The sequence below is a fragment of the Globicephala melas genome, chromosome 16 (assembly GCF_963455315.2).
Source record: "Globicephala melas chromosome 16, mGloMel1.2, whole genome shotgun sequence".
In the NCBI taxonomy this organism is placed as follows: Eukaryota; Metazoa; Chordata; class Mammalia; order Artiodactyla; family Delphinidae; genus Globicephala; species Globicephala melas.
This window is the reverse complement of record NC_083329.1, coordinates 30,793,149-30,813,687: the sequence shown is the minus strand read 5'-3', so window position 1 is coordinate 30,813,687 and position 20,539 is coordinate 30,793,149. Positions and strand designations below refer to the sequence as shown.

Sequence of the window (20,539 nt, the reverse complement as noted above, 5' to 3'; positions counted from 1 at the left end):
CCTAGGCCTACACCGCGCACAACCTCACACCAGTATCTTAGCTCCTCAAAAAGACCATTAGGTCTTGAGAGCTATGTCTATAACTGATCATAAACTTTTTGGCTCCAGCTATGCCTGTTTCAGTACGCTGCACAGAGCAGGCATTAAACAAATAAAATATTTTAACAAATTTTAAGAGCATAATTTTCCATTTATTTGGCAAAGGAAGTCACTAAGTACATCAGAGTATGCACATATACATGCATCTGTGTGTGAATGGTGTGTGTGTCTGTGTGTAAGGACAAAATGCCAATATAAACAAATGAAATTTTTGAGCTGAGTATCTCCGAAGGATTGACAAAGAAGTCTTGAAGAATATCTTTCACTAATACGAAACCTAGAAAAGAAATGTTGTGGTAAAAGAGAAAACATCATTATGGAAGGCTATAATAAGGGCCTGGTTGGTCATATTTTAATGAAATTCCTCTTGCAGGCAAGTAAGCAAATACAAACATCACAAATAATTAAAGAGCCTGGTTGCTCAACTGAAAAAGCACTTCTCTCAGGAGGGAGCCGCTTTGAAGATAACGAATTTAAGTGCCTGAGTATACCAAATCACCACTCAGCATTCTACATGACTGGAAAACAATCTGAAAATCTATTACCACAAATCACTACTTTAAAATTACAATAGGGCATACCCTTCTCACAGGAAATACACACCTATGAATCCTGAAGGGGATGCAATTAATATCTTACCAGTGCAAATACTTTTTATGAGGGAAAAAAGAAGAAAACCAAAGTTATAAACTGGCAAATGTCAATACTGATTTTTCAAACAGAAAGCAAGGGTAGATTCTGGAAACAACATGCCAATAAGTCTGTCATCAATTCTCAACAACACTCCAGACTAACAACTGAATAGACAGTGAAAGCACTGAAAAAAGAATGTGACAATTATTCATGAGTTCTCTAAGAACATATCATGCCTTACTTTGTTTAGTTTCTCTTTTAACAGCATTACTGAACTGGAAAATCAGAAATACTCTACCTCAAATTCAGCAGCACTTAGCAAAGTTTCTCATGAAGTCACTACAGACAAACTACAGAGAAATGGGCAGAAACTTGGGTTTTAGTCTGGGTTCCACTACTTACTAGCTCTGTGAATAAAAGCAAGTCACTTAACCTCTGAGAACCTCAGGTCTCTCAACTGTAAAACAGATAACATCTATGCTATCTCCTTCCCAGAGTTGTTTTAAGGACGAAAAGTGCCAATATATTCACAGTGTTAAGTTTTCTTGAGCCACACACCCCTTTGAGAATCCAATGGAAGTGATATCTCTCTTGCCCTCCCAAAATGCACAATCACTCAAAATTAAGTGTACAATTCCAGAGGTCCACAGACCCCTGACACCAGAGCTTCTGGTTCAACTCTGTATACCCACAGGGCTTCCACAGGGCTCTGGAATACAGTAAGCTCTCAAAACTGCTGAATGAACTTTTTACAGGACTGGAAAAACTGGCATATTCACCATTAATTAATCAACCATCTACATAAACCAATATTGATTAACTGACCAAACTGGCTGGCAGTATAAACTGTACAATTTTTTTCTAGATGGCTATTTGGCAACACGTATCAAGAACTGCCTTAAAAATGATTATACCTTTTGATTCAGTAATTCTACTTCTAACAATTTAACCTAATGAAACATTCATAGATGCATTAAAATACTTATGTGCTAGTATAGCTAAATGCATTCTTATTTCTAACAGAAAAAAAAGCAAAAGCAAGGAAGAAAAGGAAGAAAGAAGAAAACAATGAATATCTTGTCATTGGGAAATGGGGAGAAATTACAATATCAAGTTATAGAATACTATATAAATATATTTTAAACAGAGTAATTAACAATATGAGGACAAGCTGATAAGATGTTGTGGAAAAAAAAGAAGAGTAAAAACTAATTTATACATAACTTATTAAACGAGCCAGCAAGTGCTTAGAATGGTATCTGGTACATAATAAACACTATACAAGTGTTCATTAAATACATTATTAAAAATCATATATGGAACATGAACCCAATATTTAAACATTTTAAATAATGTGGATGAATGTAAAGATGGTCAGAAAGAAAGAAGAAACTGTTACTGGTATTTATATCCAGGTGATTTTTATATTCTTTACACTTCTCTGTAGTTTCTAAATTTTGTACATTGATCCTATATCACTGTTAAAATCAGAAAAAATATATACACACAACAAAAGACAGATGTCAATCTGAAAAGAAAACAAAAAAAAGACAGATGTCAATCTGAAAAGAACAATGTTAGCAATGGTTTAAATAAGAACTTATAAAAAGAGCATGCTTATCAAATTTGCAGTTAGCACAAAGTTTAAAAAATTGCTAATACCAAGAATTCAAAATATCTAGAGTCAAGATTCAATACAAGATTCAAATTATTTGGTCCAGCTAAAACACTTCAGTTGAAACCAATAGGACAAAATATTGCATCAAGTTCCCAGACTTCCGATTAAACAAGGCAGATTAACCACAAGTGTCTTTTACCTCCTGAAACTCCATTAAAATGTCAATAAAGGAATAAAAAGGATGTAGGCACACAAGGACAAAAAGAGGAGAAGACAGTGAGAAAAGATTTCAATCAATGTTGGGGAAATGGAAGACGGTGAATGACTAATAAGGCAGAGGAAACTGTAACAGAAGGGACAACAGGATTGTTGTCACAGAACACAGGAGACACTCAGAACTTGGAGGCACCACAGACGTTGAAAGGTAGAGGAGAGATAGATGTAGGGCTGAACACACAGGGGAACTGTATAAAAATATGTTTACGGAGGGGTTGGATGCCTAGGTCCCCTCCTGCACCCATCACACAGCTAGATGAATAATCTCCTCAACCTCCCCGCTGCAGACCAGAGGCACTTTCCCCTAGAGAACTTCAGCGGAGAGGCTCCAGAATCAGGAAGAGCAGGAATAGTAGAATCCAGGGACTGGAAACAGGGTGGGGTTCACCTTAAGCAAAAATCTTCGTTCGGGCTGAATGAAAAGAACTGCCACCTCCCAAGCCCTTTCCCCACCCTTTGGCAATCAGGCTTAACTACCCAGCCAGATATCTGGAGGGAAATACTGCATAGTAGTTAAAAGCTCAAACTCTTAACGCTAGGCTGCCTGGGTTCAAATCCTCACTCCGCCACTTTCCATCTGTGAATCCTTAGACAAGGTTACTTAGCCTCTGGGCCCCAACTTCCTCATCTGAAAAATAGGTATAATACACCTCCATAAGCTTATTTCGAGGATGAAAACAGACGAGACTGAGAATCACTGAACTAGAAATACATATGGCTCTAAGCAGCCCTTGTCATATCTACATAACTGCAGTACTCTCAACTTACCATTTCACTCTAGAGAAGTAGAAGAAATACTAACAAAATAATTTCACCCCTCTGTTAAGTTGGAATACTCAAGGAAGAGAAAATTCAAGGGAAGATCAATAAAATAAATGGGAGGAAGGAATCCTCTAGAAGTCAACTTTTCAACAATTAATATCCTTCATTATACTGCAAGAATTCTCAAATGAGATGGAAGGGACTGGGTGGTGACCTCCCCTGCTTAGGAATTACTATTCCAGATCACCTAATGATCATAATGAACCAATTATAATGAAGAACAAGTAGGCACAAACTAGGTGCTAGACAATTTATTAAGAGCTCACCATGTCTTAATAGCTAAGGATGCAACAGTAAACAAGAATGCAACTGTCCCTGCCCCAGTGGAAGTAACTAAATTACCCAGCAGGCTAGTGCAGCAGCTTGAGGATAAATCAAATCCTACACTCAATAAACTAATTTAACATTTCATAATTGCTAATACAAAATCAAGTTGGAAGCACAGACACACACTATGTGCTATTAGTATTCATAACAATAACCATTTCTTGAATGTAAACTATCAGGAACTTTGATAAATGATGTACATGCACTATCTCATTTAAACATGACAATTCTACCAAGTGGATATTATTTCCCTCATTTCATAGATGAGGACAATGAGATCAAAGAGACTGAATACTTTGTCCAGGACTACATAGGTAGGCAGAGGCAGAGCTGAGATGCATCAAGTCTCTCTGACTCTAAAACACGTGTTCTTTCCACTCCACAATGGCAATATTCTAGGGGGTACCCTTGAAAATTATAGGGTAATGATTTCAGGTCTGGTTGAAAGATATCCAATTTAAGTTTGCCCTTTTCATTTAATTTTGTCTAAACGTTCTCAATGCAGCATTTTGTCTAGCGATAGTATAAAAACATTTAGGAAGAAAAAAACAAAGTTGTGCATAAAACCTCAAAAGGGAGCTTTTGAGGCATCCTACATTAGACTCAAAACTATTGCTAGTTCCCTATAATAGTCTATTTAGTGACTTTCATTTTACAAAACCATACTAATCCATTTAGCCTGACAGAATCCACTAGGTTAAAAAAAAAAAAAAGTTGTGTGTTTGTGTGTATGCACATATTTAAGTGCGTATGTATATGTATAGTTTTTCCTAGTTTCACAATATTTCCAAAATTTTATTTTCTTACTATAATATGCCTTCAGAAGAACCTTTAAAAATCAAATACTTAAGGGATGAAAGATTAACAATATAAATATTTCTACAGTTTACACAGGGACAGAGGGTTCAAGTTTCCACACAGCATTAGTATGCTGTGATACGCCTTGGGTAACTCATCTTTCGGCCTCCCTAACAGGAAATCAGATGACACAATCGCTAAGGTGCATCCCACCTTTAAAATTTTACGATACTACAAAGAACAACCAGGAAACCTCACAAAACACTTTTCAAAGCACAATCAACTTTATCTTTGAACGGGGTAATCAAGGGTCTACAACAGAAAGAGAAATCTAATCAGCATTTACTATTGCATCTGGACCACTTAACGTGGCAGCTTCTTTAGCAGCATGTCCATGATGGAGTGTAGAGTTGACAAGACTCCAAGGAACCGCCGACTCTTAGGGAGTAACATCTGGCCAGTTCTGATTCTTTTCATCTAAAGGTGTTTAGTCTGAAAGGAAAATAAATCCCACTTTTATAGCCCATGAAAACCATACCCCTCTATCTAAATAATCTTTCCATCTCAGCCTCAAGAAACTAATAAAAGAATGGTTAAGACAGCTGAATGAGTACTCTTCTTTAGTAAATAAGAGTGAGGATTGCAACAAGTGATGAAATCTGTCCATAGCAGCAAAGTAGGACTTGGGGTTTTTGCCTGTTTTCTCTCTGGTTCCTTTTTAATAAATTAGAAATGTGTACCAAATATGGAAAAGGAGAGAGTATGTGAATAAATGTAGTATTGAGGTTCCCAAAGATCACATACTCTAGTCTAACTTTTCTCCTTACCTGTAATTAAATATTTAAATTACCTCATTAAATTAAAACAAGCCTCAGGGCATGTTTACAATAATTCATGAAGTTATAAGCCATGCCACTGTGGTTTAAATTTACAACTTAATTTTATAATTAAGCCCCAAGAAATAATACATGGGAAAAAAATGTAAATATGTATACCTATTTTCAACAACAGTAAGAAAAAAAATCCTAAAAACAAGAATAGAATTTAACAAATCAAAATTAAACATTATCTTCAAAATATTATCTTTAAAATATCTCATTTCACATTCTCCTCCCAAAAGCCTAAAAATATCAGAGGTCAGTTACTATTCATTTTATACATGTAGACAATGAAGTCAGAATTGGAGTAAACAACTTTACTAAAATCAATAGAGTAAAAGAAATAGAATTGAAATTCAAAGCTTCTGATTATAAGATCCATGCTCTATTCAAAAATCAAGACACCTGGGGCTTCCCAGGTGGCACAGTGGTTGAGAGTCCGCCTGCCAATGCAGGGGACACGGGTTTGTGCCCCGGTCTGGGAAGATCCCACATGCTGCGGAGCGGCTAGGCCGTGAGCCATGGCCGCTGAGCCTGCGCGTCCGGAGCTCCGCAACGGGAGAGGCCACAACAGTGAGAGGCCCGTGTACAGCAAAAAAAAAAAAAAAAAAAAAAAAAATCAAGACACCTAATCAAAGATCCTCCAAAACTTCAATTACTCAAGCTTCTGCTTACCAGGTTAAAAATGTCCATGCAGGAAATACACACTCTGACAAACTTCACAGAGAAAAATAAAACATCTAAACACACTCACAGGAACTGATAACAAAGAAGATACCTGCATAATAAATAGATAAGGAGGGTATTTTTCCAATTTTAACAAGTCCTTGACTTAAAATTTTAAACCACACAATCTAACAGGTACTGAAGATAAATTAATACAACACTGATAAATACATTGAGCCAATGGTACAAGTTTGAATTTGAGGCTTTACACATAATTTTTAAGTATCCATATAGCCCATTACATCCCCACTCCTCTGGAAATTACCTCATTAGGAATCTATGAAGGCTTTCCCTGACCACATTATGTCCAATCCTTAAAGGATTTACTAGAAAACACTTTTCAGAAATAAATATGTTAAGGAAATGTAATTTTATGAATAATCATTTATTTTATTATTTTATAAATATTCAAAATAAATCTTTGTTAGTTACTAATATACTTTTCTACACGTAATACACTTAACTTAGAGATTAAAACACATTTTAGGGTCTAGAGCAGTGGTTCTCAACCAAGGGCAAGTAGCAATGTTTACAGACTTTTCAGTTGTCACAACTGGAGAGTGCTACTGGCATCTAGTGGGTGCGGGCCAGGGACTCTGCTATATGTCCCACCCTGTACAGGACAGCCCCCACAAAAAAAAATAATTATCTGGCCCCAATGTCAACAGTGCCAAAGTTGAGAAACCCCAGTCTACGATCTAACTTTTATCATAAGGACTATTAAGGTTTACGTACCTCTGAATTTAATATCCAGACCACTAAATTCCAATTCAACTCCTTGAAGCGCTTCTCCCAGAGTTTCATGGTAGTGACTGATGCTTTTTTTTGACCCCACACAGAATGGAAGCGAAAAGTACTTGTATGTCTCTTGGCGATTATGGTAGGGCCCAACAGTATTCATCCATAAGACAACTTCCTCTTCATCTTGATACTGAAACCAAAAAAAAAGCAAGTAAGAATATGTTTTTTAAAAATCTAATTCAAATTAAGGGAATATTTGTTATTTGTTCCAAACAGAAATGTACTATCTCAGTTTGGGAAGCTCTAAAATAAAATGCTGGAAGCTTGTTTCAAAAGGATGGTCAATGTCTACACATTAAAAATGAAATTCGGGGCTTCCCTGGTGGCACAGTGGTTGAGAGCCCGCCTGCTGATGCAGGGGACACGGGTTCGTGCCCCGGTCCGGGAAGATCCCATATGCCGCGGAGCAGCTGGGCCCATGAGCCATGGCCGCTGAGCCTGCGCGTCCGGAGCCTGTGCTCCGCAACGGAAGAGGCCACAACAGTGAGAGGCCTGCGTACCACAAAAAAAAAAAAAAAGAAAAAAGAAATTCAGTGAATTTTAAAATTATATCCTCTGATTGTGGTCTCAAGCAGATTCACGTTTTCCAAACTTTGTTTTACAGAAGATACTGTTTAAACAAAACCCAATAACCTATAAGAACATGTTTATAATTAATATTTACACTATCAAATAACGATGAACCTAAAACCAACATGATTCACCATGCTAACGTGGACAAGGAAGGAGGAAACAAAATCAATAGCTTATCCAGAACCTCATGTTAATCACTAGAAACTCCAAAAACCTAATGCTGACAGCAAGCACAAATAAAATTTCATCTCCTTTTTTCCCCACAGCCATTGATCAAAGTACTAGAGAGGAGAGAAATGACTAAACAAGCGGAAGAAAAAGCCATACTATGAAATCTCCACAGCCCATTCAAGTCATTCTATGTTTCCCTTTATCAGCCTGAAAGACAGGTACTGCATGCAAATTTCCTTGAATAAATATTATGGCTTTATCCATCAGTGAATACTATATGCAGCTAAACCTGGAGTGTGGTCTGATGACTTTGGGTAGGTGACGTCACCTTTCCAGGGTCCAACGGGGGGCAAGTGCCAAAGATTTCTAAGATCTCCTCAAGTCTAAAATTCCAATGATTCTATGAAAAGCAGTTACCTGAGTAATTTTAAAACTAGTATTCCTAATTAGCAATACAAATTAAAGACAACAGTTGCAGCTTAAGTCAACTAACAGTGCAGAAATTAAATCAGTGAACAATTATTTACTGAGTGCCTACCATGCGCCAATAATTGTGTTTGTTGAGGATACAGCTTTGAACAAGACACATTCCCTGACACACTGGAGCTTAGAGCCTAAAGGGAAAGATGGACACTGAACAAGCAATTATAATAACGTAGGGTGCTGTGGAGCACGTAACAGAGGAACCTATCCAACTAGCCCAACTACCAAACATTACCTCCAGTCTTCCATATAAAATGAATAAACATTTTCCATCAAAATCCAGTATATCCAAAACCAAACTCATCCCACCCAAAACCTAACCCCCCAAACTTTGTTATTCTAATGGTACAATCCTCTCAGTCATGGCGACTCAAACCCCAAGCCCCCCGCATTCCAAAAAACACTGACTTGTCTACTCTTAGCCAAAGCATCTGCCTCTTTTGATTCATACCACCACCATAGTAGGACTTAGATCTAATCACCTCACCTTCAAACTTAATAAACATCTCATTGTTCATAAGACATTATCCAGGTACCTCATCAAGGAAATAAAAAACTACCTGACTTTTTGAATACATGAGACATGTACCATGCACAGCATTAGGTGTTAAGGTTATAAAGATAAATAACATACTGTCCTTTCCTTTAAGTAGTTCACAATCCATAGTGGAGCCAGACAAGTAAATGATTAACAATGAAGAAATAAGTATTACAATTAAGGTAAAAAGAGCTATTGTAGCAACAATAAAAATGATTAATTCTGCTTTGGCAGAGAAGGGTCAGGATGAATAACAATATAGAAAATCATAAGCTGTTTCAAGTGAATTCAGAAAAACAACTGTAGATAACCTTCATGTATGAAGGAACCAATCAAAGGTCTGAATGTTATACATAGATACCCATTCATAACTACTCTTGTCACTTTAGGGGGTTGACAAATATACGTATGCCACCACTCTTCCATCCAATGTTCAAGGTTACACTGCACTAATCAATCAAGGTACTCCTTTCTGCACAGGGATATAACGTAAGAATTCTCAAAACGGTTCTCTAAACCAATCACTATCCACTGAACAGGGCTGGTATTAGAATTGAAACCTGTTCACTGAGTAGAAAGCTCTTGGCATAGTATCATGTACACAAAAAGTATTGAATATGATGAAAAAACACTGAAGAAATGCTGAAATGAAAGTTTATTAGCAACTTAGTGAAAGAAGTTTGAAGTATGTGCACTGACTGAGATAGCATCCTTTGAGAGAAATAAGGAAGGCGAGGTAACCAAATGCATCCATTTAGGATTACCACACTGAAAGAAAGGACCTATTCTGCAGAATTTTTATAAATGTAACTCGTGAAAATAAACACAAAAACACTTTCTCTATAAATCCTAATACTCATATTCCTTTAAAAACAGACAAAAAACTTGAACATAAATACTTGTTAAAACAGAGCATTCATTTATTTCATACATACTGAAACACAGGACTAAAATAATTTAAGGGTCACAGTATGCGTTAAACTACACGTTCTGAAGTCACTCATTTTAAACGTTCATGAAACCTTGATGGGGCAGTAAAAATCTGACAACATGATGCAAACTATACTATAACAAAATGTGTACCATTCTTTTGTGTGTGTGTGTGTGTGTGTGTGTGTGTGTGTGTGTACCATTCTTTAGCCTAGGATTCCTTCTCGGAAGAGGACTGAAATAGGGATTAGAAAGAAAAAAATATATATATATACATGTAACATAGACACAAACATATATATACACAAATACAGACAGATTAGGGTGAATATTAAGGCTAAAACTGTTTTTCTTTTCTTTTCTATTGCTCCTTATGCAGACCACAATCAGATTTCATGAACTTAAAATGTTTACTTTTGGGGCTTCCCTGGTGGCGCAGTGGTTGAGAGTCCACCTGCCGATACAGGGGACACGTATTCGTGCCCCGGTCCGGGAAGATCCCACATGCCGCGGAGCGGCTGGGACCGTGAGCCATGGCTGCTGAGCCTGCGCGTCCAGAGCCTGTGCTCCGCAACAGGAGAGGCCACAACAGTGAGAGGCCCGCGTACCACAAAAAAAAAAAAATGTTTATTTTTCATTATAGTTCTTATTTATCCCTGAGAATAAGTGTTCCCAAGACAACGTCAAGGGAAGAGTTCTTTTTCAAGAGAGAAAACGTGTCTTAAAATATCGTGAAATTAGAAAATACCAAATGGAAGAAACTTTTTAAGGAGAAAAGCCTTTCCTTTCCCTAAGCTGCCAGGAAAGTCCCTGGGCTCCCCCAACTCAGTGGGAAGACAGCAACAGGTAAGGCTCTTCCCTCCACCCTTGTCTGAAAGGCTAGTCTAATTTGCTTTCAAAACATTCCACAACGTCCTAGCAAGCTCTTTTTAGATACTTTCCTCGGAAAAACTCTTAGCTGCCAATGACACGGAGAAAGATGGAATTTTATAACTTACCTGCAGAGTGTAACCAGAAGAAGGGGAGAAAACAAATCAAACAGGCACAGCAGTGGATCAGGAGATCCCTGAGCATGGGGGTGGCTCCTTCCATGAGGCCTCCCTGGGAAGCAGCCAAAGGACAGGAGGCCAATTCAGACTACCTGCATTCCTCACTTCACTGTTCCATTCGTTTCCAGGTCTCAGAAGTTTCACTGTTACACTCAACTTCTACGCTGGCCACTCCAGCCAAAATGGCTTATAACACTGTCTTCCTTTCCTTTCCTGCTCCACCTTGTTTCTTACGTCATTCCCCCAAGTCTATAATGCCCTCCTCCTACCCACCTGGCCGATTTCTACTTATCCTTCAGAACTGCCCAAATCCTCCTTTCTCCAATCCTCAGGTCAAACTTTAACTGACCAATCACTAACATGCACATGCTTACCGTCTTTTGGGATAGTATCATTATTAGCCAAAACTTAACAAGCACATACCATGCGCTGGGCATATTTCTAAGGTCTTTATATAAACATTTAATCTCTCAAAGCTCTGTAAGACAAGTCCTATTATTTCCCCCATTTTACAGATTCAAACAAACTAAATAGAGATGTTAAATAATTTGTCCAAGATCATTCTAACTAATTAGTATCACATTTACAAGCTTAGGACTACATTTTCTGCTAATCCTTAGTCAGCTTCATTAACTGAAGAGCAAAAACTAAATGAAGGAATATGGGAAAAATACAGCTGTACAAAGCACCTAAGGAAGTGCTGAATGCTGAACAACTTTTCTATTTGAGCCTTTAATCTGCACTAAGGAAAAAAACCTTCCTAAGAAGCTCCTTGTCCTCTGATCTCAAAAGGAATGACCTTCATTCTCAAGAAGTCACCAATGTTGGATCTCTCATTTAAATACTATTTATGTGCTGGGTAAGTGTAGGTGAGGAAGTTTCCCTCCTTGATAGAGATCGTGAATTACTTTTTCTCAGAAGGAACACTTCAGGAGATAATGTTACTGAATTTCTCGTGTAAAATCCCAATAAAGAAATCAGAATTTATGTAGACAGGCAAAGGACTGAGGGCTCAGACTAAGCACCCAAATGCCATCATTTTTATGGGATGAGGGGAAAGATATATGCTTACTTTAAAATACATATCTGAGAAAGCAAATTCCAGTTCAGAAAAATATTTCAGAAATCATAATTTCAATGTCTTTTAATTATTTAAAACACATACATCAGAATTCTAATACATATAAATTATCAGTGTATTTTTGGATAGTCTCTTGAGATAACTGCTCTCTCCCTCTCAAAATAGCTTTGTACCTAAATAAACTTTTAGTCTACCATAGAGTACAGCTGAAAATAGGACAATGAATTATGACACTTCCTAAAACTAGATCCATATTAAAGCACTCACAAATTCACTTGTAGCTAACAGCTTATCCTCTTTATAAATCTTCACATATGTTTTACTAGTGCCATACTCCCGACAGAGACAAAGACTAAAGGCTTCATTGCCTAAGTAAAGCAAACAAAACATCTTTTTTTTAGCCCGTAGTGTAATAGTGCTTATGGCAAAGGTTCAGAGTAGGCTATCCTAGACACAGATCGGGTCCTTTCAACATTACCTACCAGAGATACAACGGGCCACAAAGAAATGGGGTTTTAACCTAGGTAAATCACAACAGGCATCCCCAAGACTATGCATCTTAAATGAACAATCGTCTGCATTTGTTCACTGCTTTAAACGGTAGGGTTATCATGCTTCCAACACTGCATATTCTTATTCTTGGTAGATCCCTAATTACTCAAGTCACTCAACAAGCACTGATTAAATACCAGTTGCTGTGCCAAGCACAGAGCCTGGTATGTAACAGATGCAGAAAAAAAAATTTTTGATTTTCTGACCTTGAGGAAACAAAGCCAAAAAAAAATTCAAGGCTCCAGTGTAAACCATAAAATGCTTTTAAGATTCCTGTGCCACTGATTACTGTTTTTTTGGTGCTGACATTTTTACATAGTATTACTATGGAAATTATATGTTCAAGACAGGTAGAAAAAACGACTAGAAATCAGGTAGCTCAGACTCTTTCTGTGGCCCTGGGCCAGCCACTGGGCCTCTTCAGGCCATTAGAAAAACGAGTGTGTTGAATTCAACGGTCTCGAGTCTTTCCAGTTCTAAAATTCTATGATTCTCAATTTGCAATCCTTTTAATGGAGTCCTCTGGAATCTTAGGAGACATGATAATCTAACTCTAGATGTTTCCAAGTGCTCCAACTGTCAGAAAACCAAATAAGCATAAGCCATACCCTATACATCTTTCACTCACTCTAAAGTGTCCTTTTTATGATCCTTCAATCACCTATTAAGAGCCTGTCTTTCATGAAAGTGTTCTTTTTTTATTTAAAACAGTAAATTTGGGACTTCCCTGGTGGCACAGTGGTTAAGAATCCGCCTGCCAATGCAGGGAACACGGGTCCGAGCCCTGGTCCGGGAAGATCCCACTACTGAGGAGAAACTAAGCCCATGTGCCACAACTACTGAGCCTGCGAACCACAACTACTGAGCCTGTGTGCCACAACTACTGAAGCCCATGCGCCTAGAGCCCGTGTTCTGCAACAAGAGAAGCCACCGCAGTGAGAAGCCCGCGCACCACAACCAACAGTAGCCCCCGCTCACCGCAACCAGAGAAAGCCCGTGCGCAGCAACGAAGACCCAACGCAGCCAAAAATTAATTAATTTTAAAAAAACCAAAACCAGTATGTTGCGTAATTCATATATGATTCAACTTTTAAAAACTGAAAGGAACCCATTTTTATATATTCTACATGTGTATATACTCTAGAAGTCAGCAGCACATTCCCTTCTCATTATTCTTCTGAGAATATTAAGAGCGTTGGATAAATAAGCACATAAAAAATGCCATATGAGTCAAATGGTCAGCTGAATCCTAATTCAGTAGGTAAAGTAAGAGAAATCAAGGGCTTTCTGGAACTGCATGAAGTAGTCAGCTGCTCCTTCTTAGGACCAGCTATAGAATTTGTGAGGCCCAGCACAAAATGAAAATGCAGAAAGTATTAAGAATTTCAAATGGTGACAGCAGAGCATTAAACCAAGCAGTCTTTATGTCTTACACACATTAAGCGACTGCAAGGGTCACATGCCCACTGCAGCCCTGTCCCTCTTTAATGCTAACCCAAACACACCTTCAGTAACAACCCACTATGGAGCTAAACTTACCCAAACATTTAAGCACTTAAAAATACTATCAATACAGAGAATTATTCAATTTAATGCCAAGTGTATTACTATCCTATTTTTAGGATAAAAGGCCGTAGAGCATATCCTATGAGAGCGTAGAAGACTATAATTCAGTTTGCCTGAGTTCAAATCCTACCTCTACCTGTACTGGTTGTGTGGTCCCAGGCAAGTTACTTAACTTCTCTGGCATCCGTTTCCTCATCCATTCAAAGGACATAAGACCACTCACAAGATTATCAATGTATGTTTAAAATATGAGTTAATACATATAAAGTACTTAGAACAGTACCTACCACATATTGCTACAAAAGCCCTATTAGCTATTATTTCTATCTGGAAACTGCCTTCATAAAAAGTTAATCTAAAGGGCAAACTTTAACTTCTAAAGATTGTTCTTTAATTAATAATCCAATTCTACAAGTATTTATTAAACACTTACTCAGCAACCTTCCCTTGACAATTTTTCTCCTCCTTCAGTATCATTCTGTCTTCATTAGCTACTTCTGCCTTCTTGGTGGAAAAAAAATTCACTTGACCATAGCCTTTTCAGTATTATTATCTGCTTGAGGTGAATGCCTAGTTTTCAAGAAATATTTTCAAGAAACTTGTAAGAAATACAATATTTTGGCTAACAGCCAAAAAATATATGAATGACAAATTTTTTAGTTATATCTTAATGCTATTCTTCCTATAATTTTTAAAATAATAGGTAACCAACTGAGAGCAGTTCAATGTAAACATGACTGAAATAAAATGGATTCTAAATTTTTTTGTCCAACAATTCTCTCATACGTGTCATATTCTCTCAAAAACCTTTTATCCAATATTTCATATTCAATTTCTGGCTTCAAAAATTTAAATGTTAAAGCAGAAACTAACACACTATGGTAAAGCAATTACACTCCATAAAGATGTATAAAAAATTTTTTAATGTTCCTGGCAATAAAATTTCAATGAAATTGGCGTTTACATTTTAAATCTGTAAATTAATCTAAGACCTTTTTATTCACCTCCAATTTGTGAAATTTTAATTAATACGTACTTTTCCCTATTACAGCAGTTTATATAAAACACGAGATAAAAAAGTAAAATACTACTCTTAAGCTTATATGCCTGTATGGTGGAACTATACTTGAGACAATTCTGAGTTTTACACAGCAACTTTCCTTAAGTATTCAAAAAATTGGAAAAATATTAGTAACCACTGGCTAAAAGAATGCCCATTGGAAATGAACACTTCTTACACTTTGAGACAAGTTACTTGACGGAAAAAACAACAAGAAAATGTTTTTAACTGTTTAACCAGTGAACAAAATTATCTTAAGGTGAAAAGTCACAAATACAGCACAAAAACATGTCACCAGCTCAGGATTGTGTCCCTTAAAAAATATACAGGTAAGAAGTTTCTGGCTGTGACTGAAGGTACAAACGCCAAAAGTTTAGAACAGTTGTTAGCTAAAATAAGAGCCCAGCTAACCTACCGACTAGAGAAAAGAAGTTTGGTTGCTTCATTTTCTCACCTGTCAGGAATGACAGGAGACTTGCAGATTTAGTACCACACAACCTCTCGTGCAAAATCGTATCATTAATTAGTTAAGGTCTAAAAACACAACTACTCACAAGCACTCTCTAATTTACATGACTTTACTGCCCTGCTCAGATCTACCTTTCAGAAAGCCACCGACTTGCATCCCTAAGTGAAAGTCACTAGAGGAGTCGGTAACATCCAAGCTTTGATGTGGAAAATGCCAATTAAATAAACAGCCAATCAATTTCAGGCCAAATGCAAAAGGGAGTGTTCCCAGCCAGACAAGAGGACTGGGAAACTCAAGACCCCTCACAGTCAGAAGCCGCCTAGTTAGAGACCACCGGAATGGGAGCCTCATCTAGGGGCCAGAAGAGGGTGAAGAGAAAGTTACAAGAAAGGCCTCGCAAGCGGGTACGTGTAAAGTGCTCTTCACCCCAAGTTTATCAAGGCGGTCCCCACGCCAGGATTATGATCCGGTTTGGGCAGGAGGGGGAAGAAAAAGGCCGGTGAGCACCATAAAGTGGTGGGTATTTCCTGGTTACTGTAAGACGAGTAATACGTGGTGCATACATCTTCCGCCGTGTCGTAGTCCCCAGCAGCCCGGGCGCTGCTCCCTTTCCTGGGGGGCACCAGCTCCAAGCCTGGCTGCCTGCGGCCCCCACTCCCGCGGCCAAGTGAGCCCCGACCCTCAGACCCCGCTTCTTTCCCGTCTCCCAGGGCCCCTGGACCCAGGGGTGCGGCACCATTTAGATCCGGGTTGGGGAAGGAGGCCCAGGCACTTAGGGAGCGGAGCCCTGTCCCGGGAGCGCACGGAAAGGGCTCCTCCCCGCTCCCGGGGTTCCTGCTCCGCCAGGCCCAACCGGAAGGCGCCCTCGGGCGGCCGCGGGGCTCGGCGGGCCGCTGGGCCCTCCAGGCCGCGCCGGGCCCGCCGAGGCGGTGGGCCGGGGGAGAGGGCCGTAGCGGTCGCGCCGGCCGGGAGCAATTCTCACCGTGTGCTCGTGCTCGTCCGCTCGCGCCCGGGGCAGCAGCAGCAGCAGCAACAGCGCGGCGGCCGCCGCCACGCCGGGAGCGCCCGGCAGCGGCCTCATCCTCCGCGCTCCCACCGGCCCGGAGCTGGCCCACCGACTCCTCCTCCGCCGCCGCTGCCGCCGCCTCCGCCGCGGCCGATTCGCATCCACGGGGCGCGGACAGACGCACGGGGGCCCGGGCCCAGCCTTTGGCTCCTCCGCGCCGCCGCCGTCACCGCCCGCTCCGAAGCCTTCCCCGCCTCCCGGCGCCTCCTTGCCTCTTCCTCTGACTCAGCCACGTCATCCGGCCACCCCGGCACACGCCGGAAGTGCCTCGCGAACCGGGGCCGCAACCGCCGCCGGCCGCCCCGCCCGAGAGGGACGACCCCCGCAGCCCCGGAGGACCGCGCGAGGGCTTGCCCTCCCGCCGGCCGCCCCTGGGTCGCGGGAGAGGCGGCGCGCACAGTGGCCCCGGCCTCGCGCCCCTCGCGGGTGCCAGGGCCTAAGCCGCCTCCATTCAACTTGTGCAACCTGGGTCAAAACGCTTTACTCTTCCTGGCTTCATTTTCCTCGGCTGTGAAGTCGGGTAATGGTCTGACCTACCGCCTCTCGGTGGGGTCGGATCAAGTAGCCCTCACAAGGAGCTCGGCTCCCGCCGGGAATGAATCACCAGCTCTATAATCGTCATTAAGGGAGATTGTTAAACTGGTATCGGGTTGGATGAGTGTCTTAAAGTCAGTGAATATTTACTGAATATTTATTTCAATCTTGTTGAAATTCTTGTTCGTTTGTTTATTTATTGTTTGTTGGGTCTCCAGTGCACAGATATAAACACCTCTTAGAATCTAAGCTTTTCTCCTAAGCAGAGATCCTGTTCACTGACATATACTAGAACGGTGTCAGGCCCATAGCGGAAACTCAGAAGATATTTGTTAAATATATACATGAATATGGCATCACCATCTACACAGTCCTCTAAGCCAAAACTCTGGAAACTGGAGTCGGATTGTCTCCATCTCTCAGCCATCAGCAGGCAACAAGTTCTAGCGTTTGTTATCTTAGAAATGAATCAAGAATTTATTTTTCCTCTCCTCTGCCAGTAATAGCCAATCTTCTACACCTCACTCACTATGTATTACAGCAGCCTCCTACCACGATCCCTATCACCAATCTTCCCTCCCTGTTTATCCTCCCCAACAGGTGCCAGTGAGTCTTCTAAAAAGAAACCTGATTATATCACTCTCTTGCTTAAAACACTCCTTGAATATTGTTTACATAAATCAAGGAATCACAGCTAAGATTTTCATCTGCCAGGCACTATTCTGAGTACTTCACATGTATTGACTCAATCCTTATGCAACAGGCACTGTGAGTTATGTTCATTTTACAGCAATGATCGCTGAAGCCCGGGGGAATGGGGGGTTTAAGTGGTTGCTGAAGGACTGGATCCAAGCATCTGGTTCCAGAATCAGTCTTTCTTACTACTCATGGACTACCATCCATACAGTCATTTTAAGAAATGAAATAGAGGGGCTTCCCTGGAAGCCCCTGGTGGTGCAGTGGTTAAGAATCTGCCTGCCAATGCAGGGGACACGGGTTCGAGCCCTGGTTCGGGAAGATCCCACATGCCGCAGAGTAACTAAGCCCGTGCGCCACAACTACTGAGGCTGTGCTCTAGTGCCTGTGACCCACAACTACTGAGCCCTTGTGCCACAACTACTGAAGCCTGCACGCCTAGAGCCTGTGCTTCGCAACAAGGGAAGCCACCGCAATGAGAAACCCGCGCACCGCAATGAAGAGTAGCCCCTGCTCACCACAACTACAGGAAGCCGGCACGCAGCAATGAAGACCCAACGCAGCCAAAAAATTAAATAAATTAAAAAAAGAAGAAGAAATGAAATAGACTTGTATGTACTGGCATGGAATGATAGCCGAGAGATAATTTTAAGTGAAAACACTTGAAAATATAGAGTATGATTCCATTTTGAATATTAGTCTACCCACAGAAAACAATCTGACAGATTATGACTCAAACCATTAACATTGCACATGCATACAAATATTTGCACGTATGTGCTACATGTGTAATCAGGAAAAAAAAATCCTAAAGTATACTCCTGTTAACATGCAGCTGCAGAATCGGATCCCAGTTTATCTCCTCAGCTTCACCTCCCACTGATCTCTTCTACCTCAGGCTATAGCCCTATATTTCCCAAATATACCAGGTTCTTTTATACCTCTGTGCCTTTGCTCTTTTTTTTTTTCTTATTGGAGTATAGTTGATTTACAATGTTGTGTTAGTTTCTGCTTACAGCAAAGTGAATCAGTTAAACATATATCCACTCTTTTTTAGATTGATTTCCCTTTGCCTAGAAAGGAAATGAATGGACAAACTTTGTTACTCGTTTTACAGGGCGAAATGAATGACCTCTTTAGTGAAAACTTGCATGATGCCCTCAGGAAGTTGAGCATCCCTTCTTCAGGATTCCAGTTGCATTTATGTCATAACTACCATAGTCCCATTTCCTCTTCTGTACTACATTCTGACCTTTGTTGATGGCAGCCAACAAAGTACTGTACTACTATTTGTTTATATCTGTCCCAGCTGCTGGGACAGTGCTTGTCACATCATAGACATTCAATAACTGTTTACTGAAGACATTCATAAGTAAAAAGTCGCATAGCATAGAAGGATTTAAAGAACACATTCTAGATAGTCTAAGACGCATCACAAAGCAGTACATGATTAATTGCTGAATGAATCATATGCCAGTAATTACAATAGAAATCAGAGGAGGCTTCTTATACATCTTTGTATATCCCCCAGAGCACCTAACACAGTGACTTCCTCATAGTGGAAGCTCAGTAAATTCTCTGTGAATGAATAATCACAGTTTTGAATCAAGTGATGATGGGCAATTGAAGAACAAGCAGTGTAAGTGCTGAATAAAGATGCATGAGTAGTTTCTTGCTTAAACATCCATCACCAGCCTCCACAGATTTGAGGCAGTAAGCATTTGCTAGGTGTTGTCAGGTGCTCTAGGTTAGCAATTACTTTGGGGTGGGGAGGACACAAGAAAAAGTATGAAGTATTCACTTGGGGAGTGTAGACCTACAACCAGGAAACATTACACATAGAAGAGAACAGAGATTACAGTGTACAAAAAAGAACTGCACAAAATGTGACCAACTCTGCAAATGTTTGATAGGCAATAAGAGCAATGGGCAACACTCTCACCACTATTATTCAACATAGTTTTGGAATTTTTAGCCACAGCAATCAGAGAAGAAAAAGAAATAAAAGGAATCCAAATTGGAAAAGAAGAATTAAAGCTGTCACTGTTTGCAGATAACATGATACTATACATAGAGAATCCTAAAGATGCTACCACAAAACTACTAGAGCTAATCAATGAATTTGGTAAAGTAGCAGGATACAAAATTAATGCACAGAAATCTCTTGCATCCCTATACACTAATGATGAAAAATCTGAAAAAGAAATTAAGGCAACACTCCAATTTACCATTGCAACAAAAAGAATAAAATACTTAGGAATAAACCTACCTAAGGAGACAAAAGACCTTTATGCAGTAAACTATAAGACATTGATGAAAGATATTAAAGATGATACAAACAGATGGAGAGATATACCATGTTCTTGGATTGCAAGAATCAATACTGTGAAAATGACTACACTACCCAAAGCAATCTACTGATTCAATGCAATCCCTATCAAATTACCAATGGCATTTTTTACGGAACTTGAACAAAGCATCTTAAAATTTGTATGGAGACACAAAAGACCCCGAATAGCCAAAGAAGTCTTGAGGGGAAAAAAAACGGAGCTGGAGGAATCAGACTCCCTTACTTCAGACTATACTACAAAGCTACAGTCATCAAGACAATATGGTACTGGCACAAAAACAGAAATATAGATCAATGGAACAGGATAGAAAGCCCAGAGATAAACCCACGCACCTATGGTCAACTAATCTATGACAAAGGAGGCAAGGATATACAATGGAGAAAAGACAGTCTCTTCAATAAGTGGTGCTGGGAAAACTGGACAGCTACATGTAAAAGAATGA

General features: G+C 39.8%; 1 protein-coding gene across 1 annotated transcript in view; it reads right to left on the bottom strand.

The window, feature by feature from the left end:
- TM9SF3 (transmembrane 9 superfamily member 3) overlaps positions 1 to 16,743 on the bottom strand; it is a 74,487-nt gene extending 57,744 nt beyond the window's left edge. The window contains exons 1-2 of the mRNA XM_030865204.3: positions 16,433 to 16,743; positions 6,913 to 7,108 (exon numbers count right to left, since the gene is read on the bottom strand). Of these exons, the coding sequence (XP_030721064.1) occupies positions 6,913 to 7,108; positions 16,433 to 16,531 (295 nt within the window). The 5' untranslated portion in view covers positions 16,532 to 16,743. The remainder of the gene's footprint in view (positions 1 to 6,912; positions 7,109 to 16,432) is intronic.
- Between the last annotated feature and the right edge of the window lie 3,796 nt (positions 16,744 to 20,539).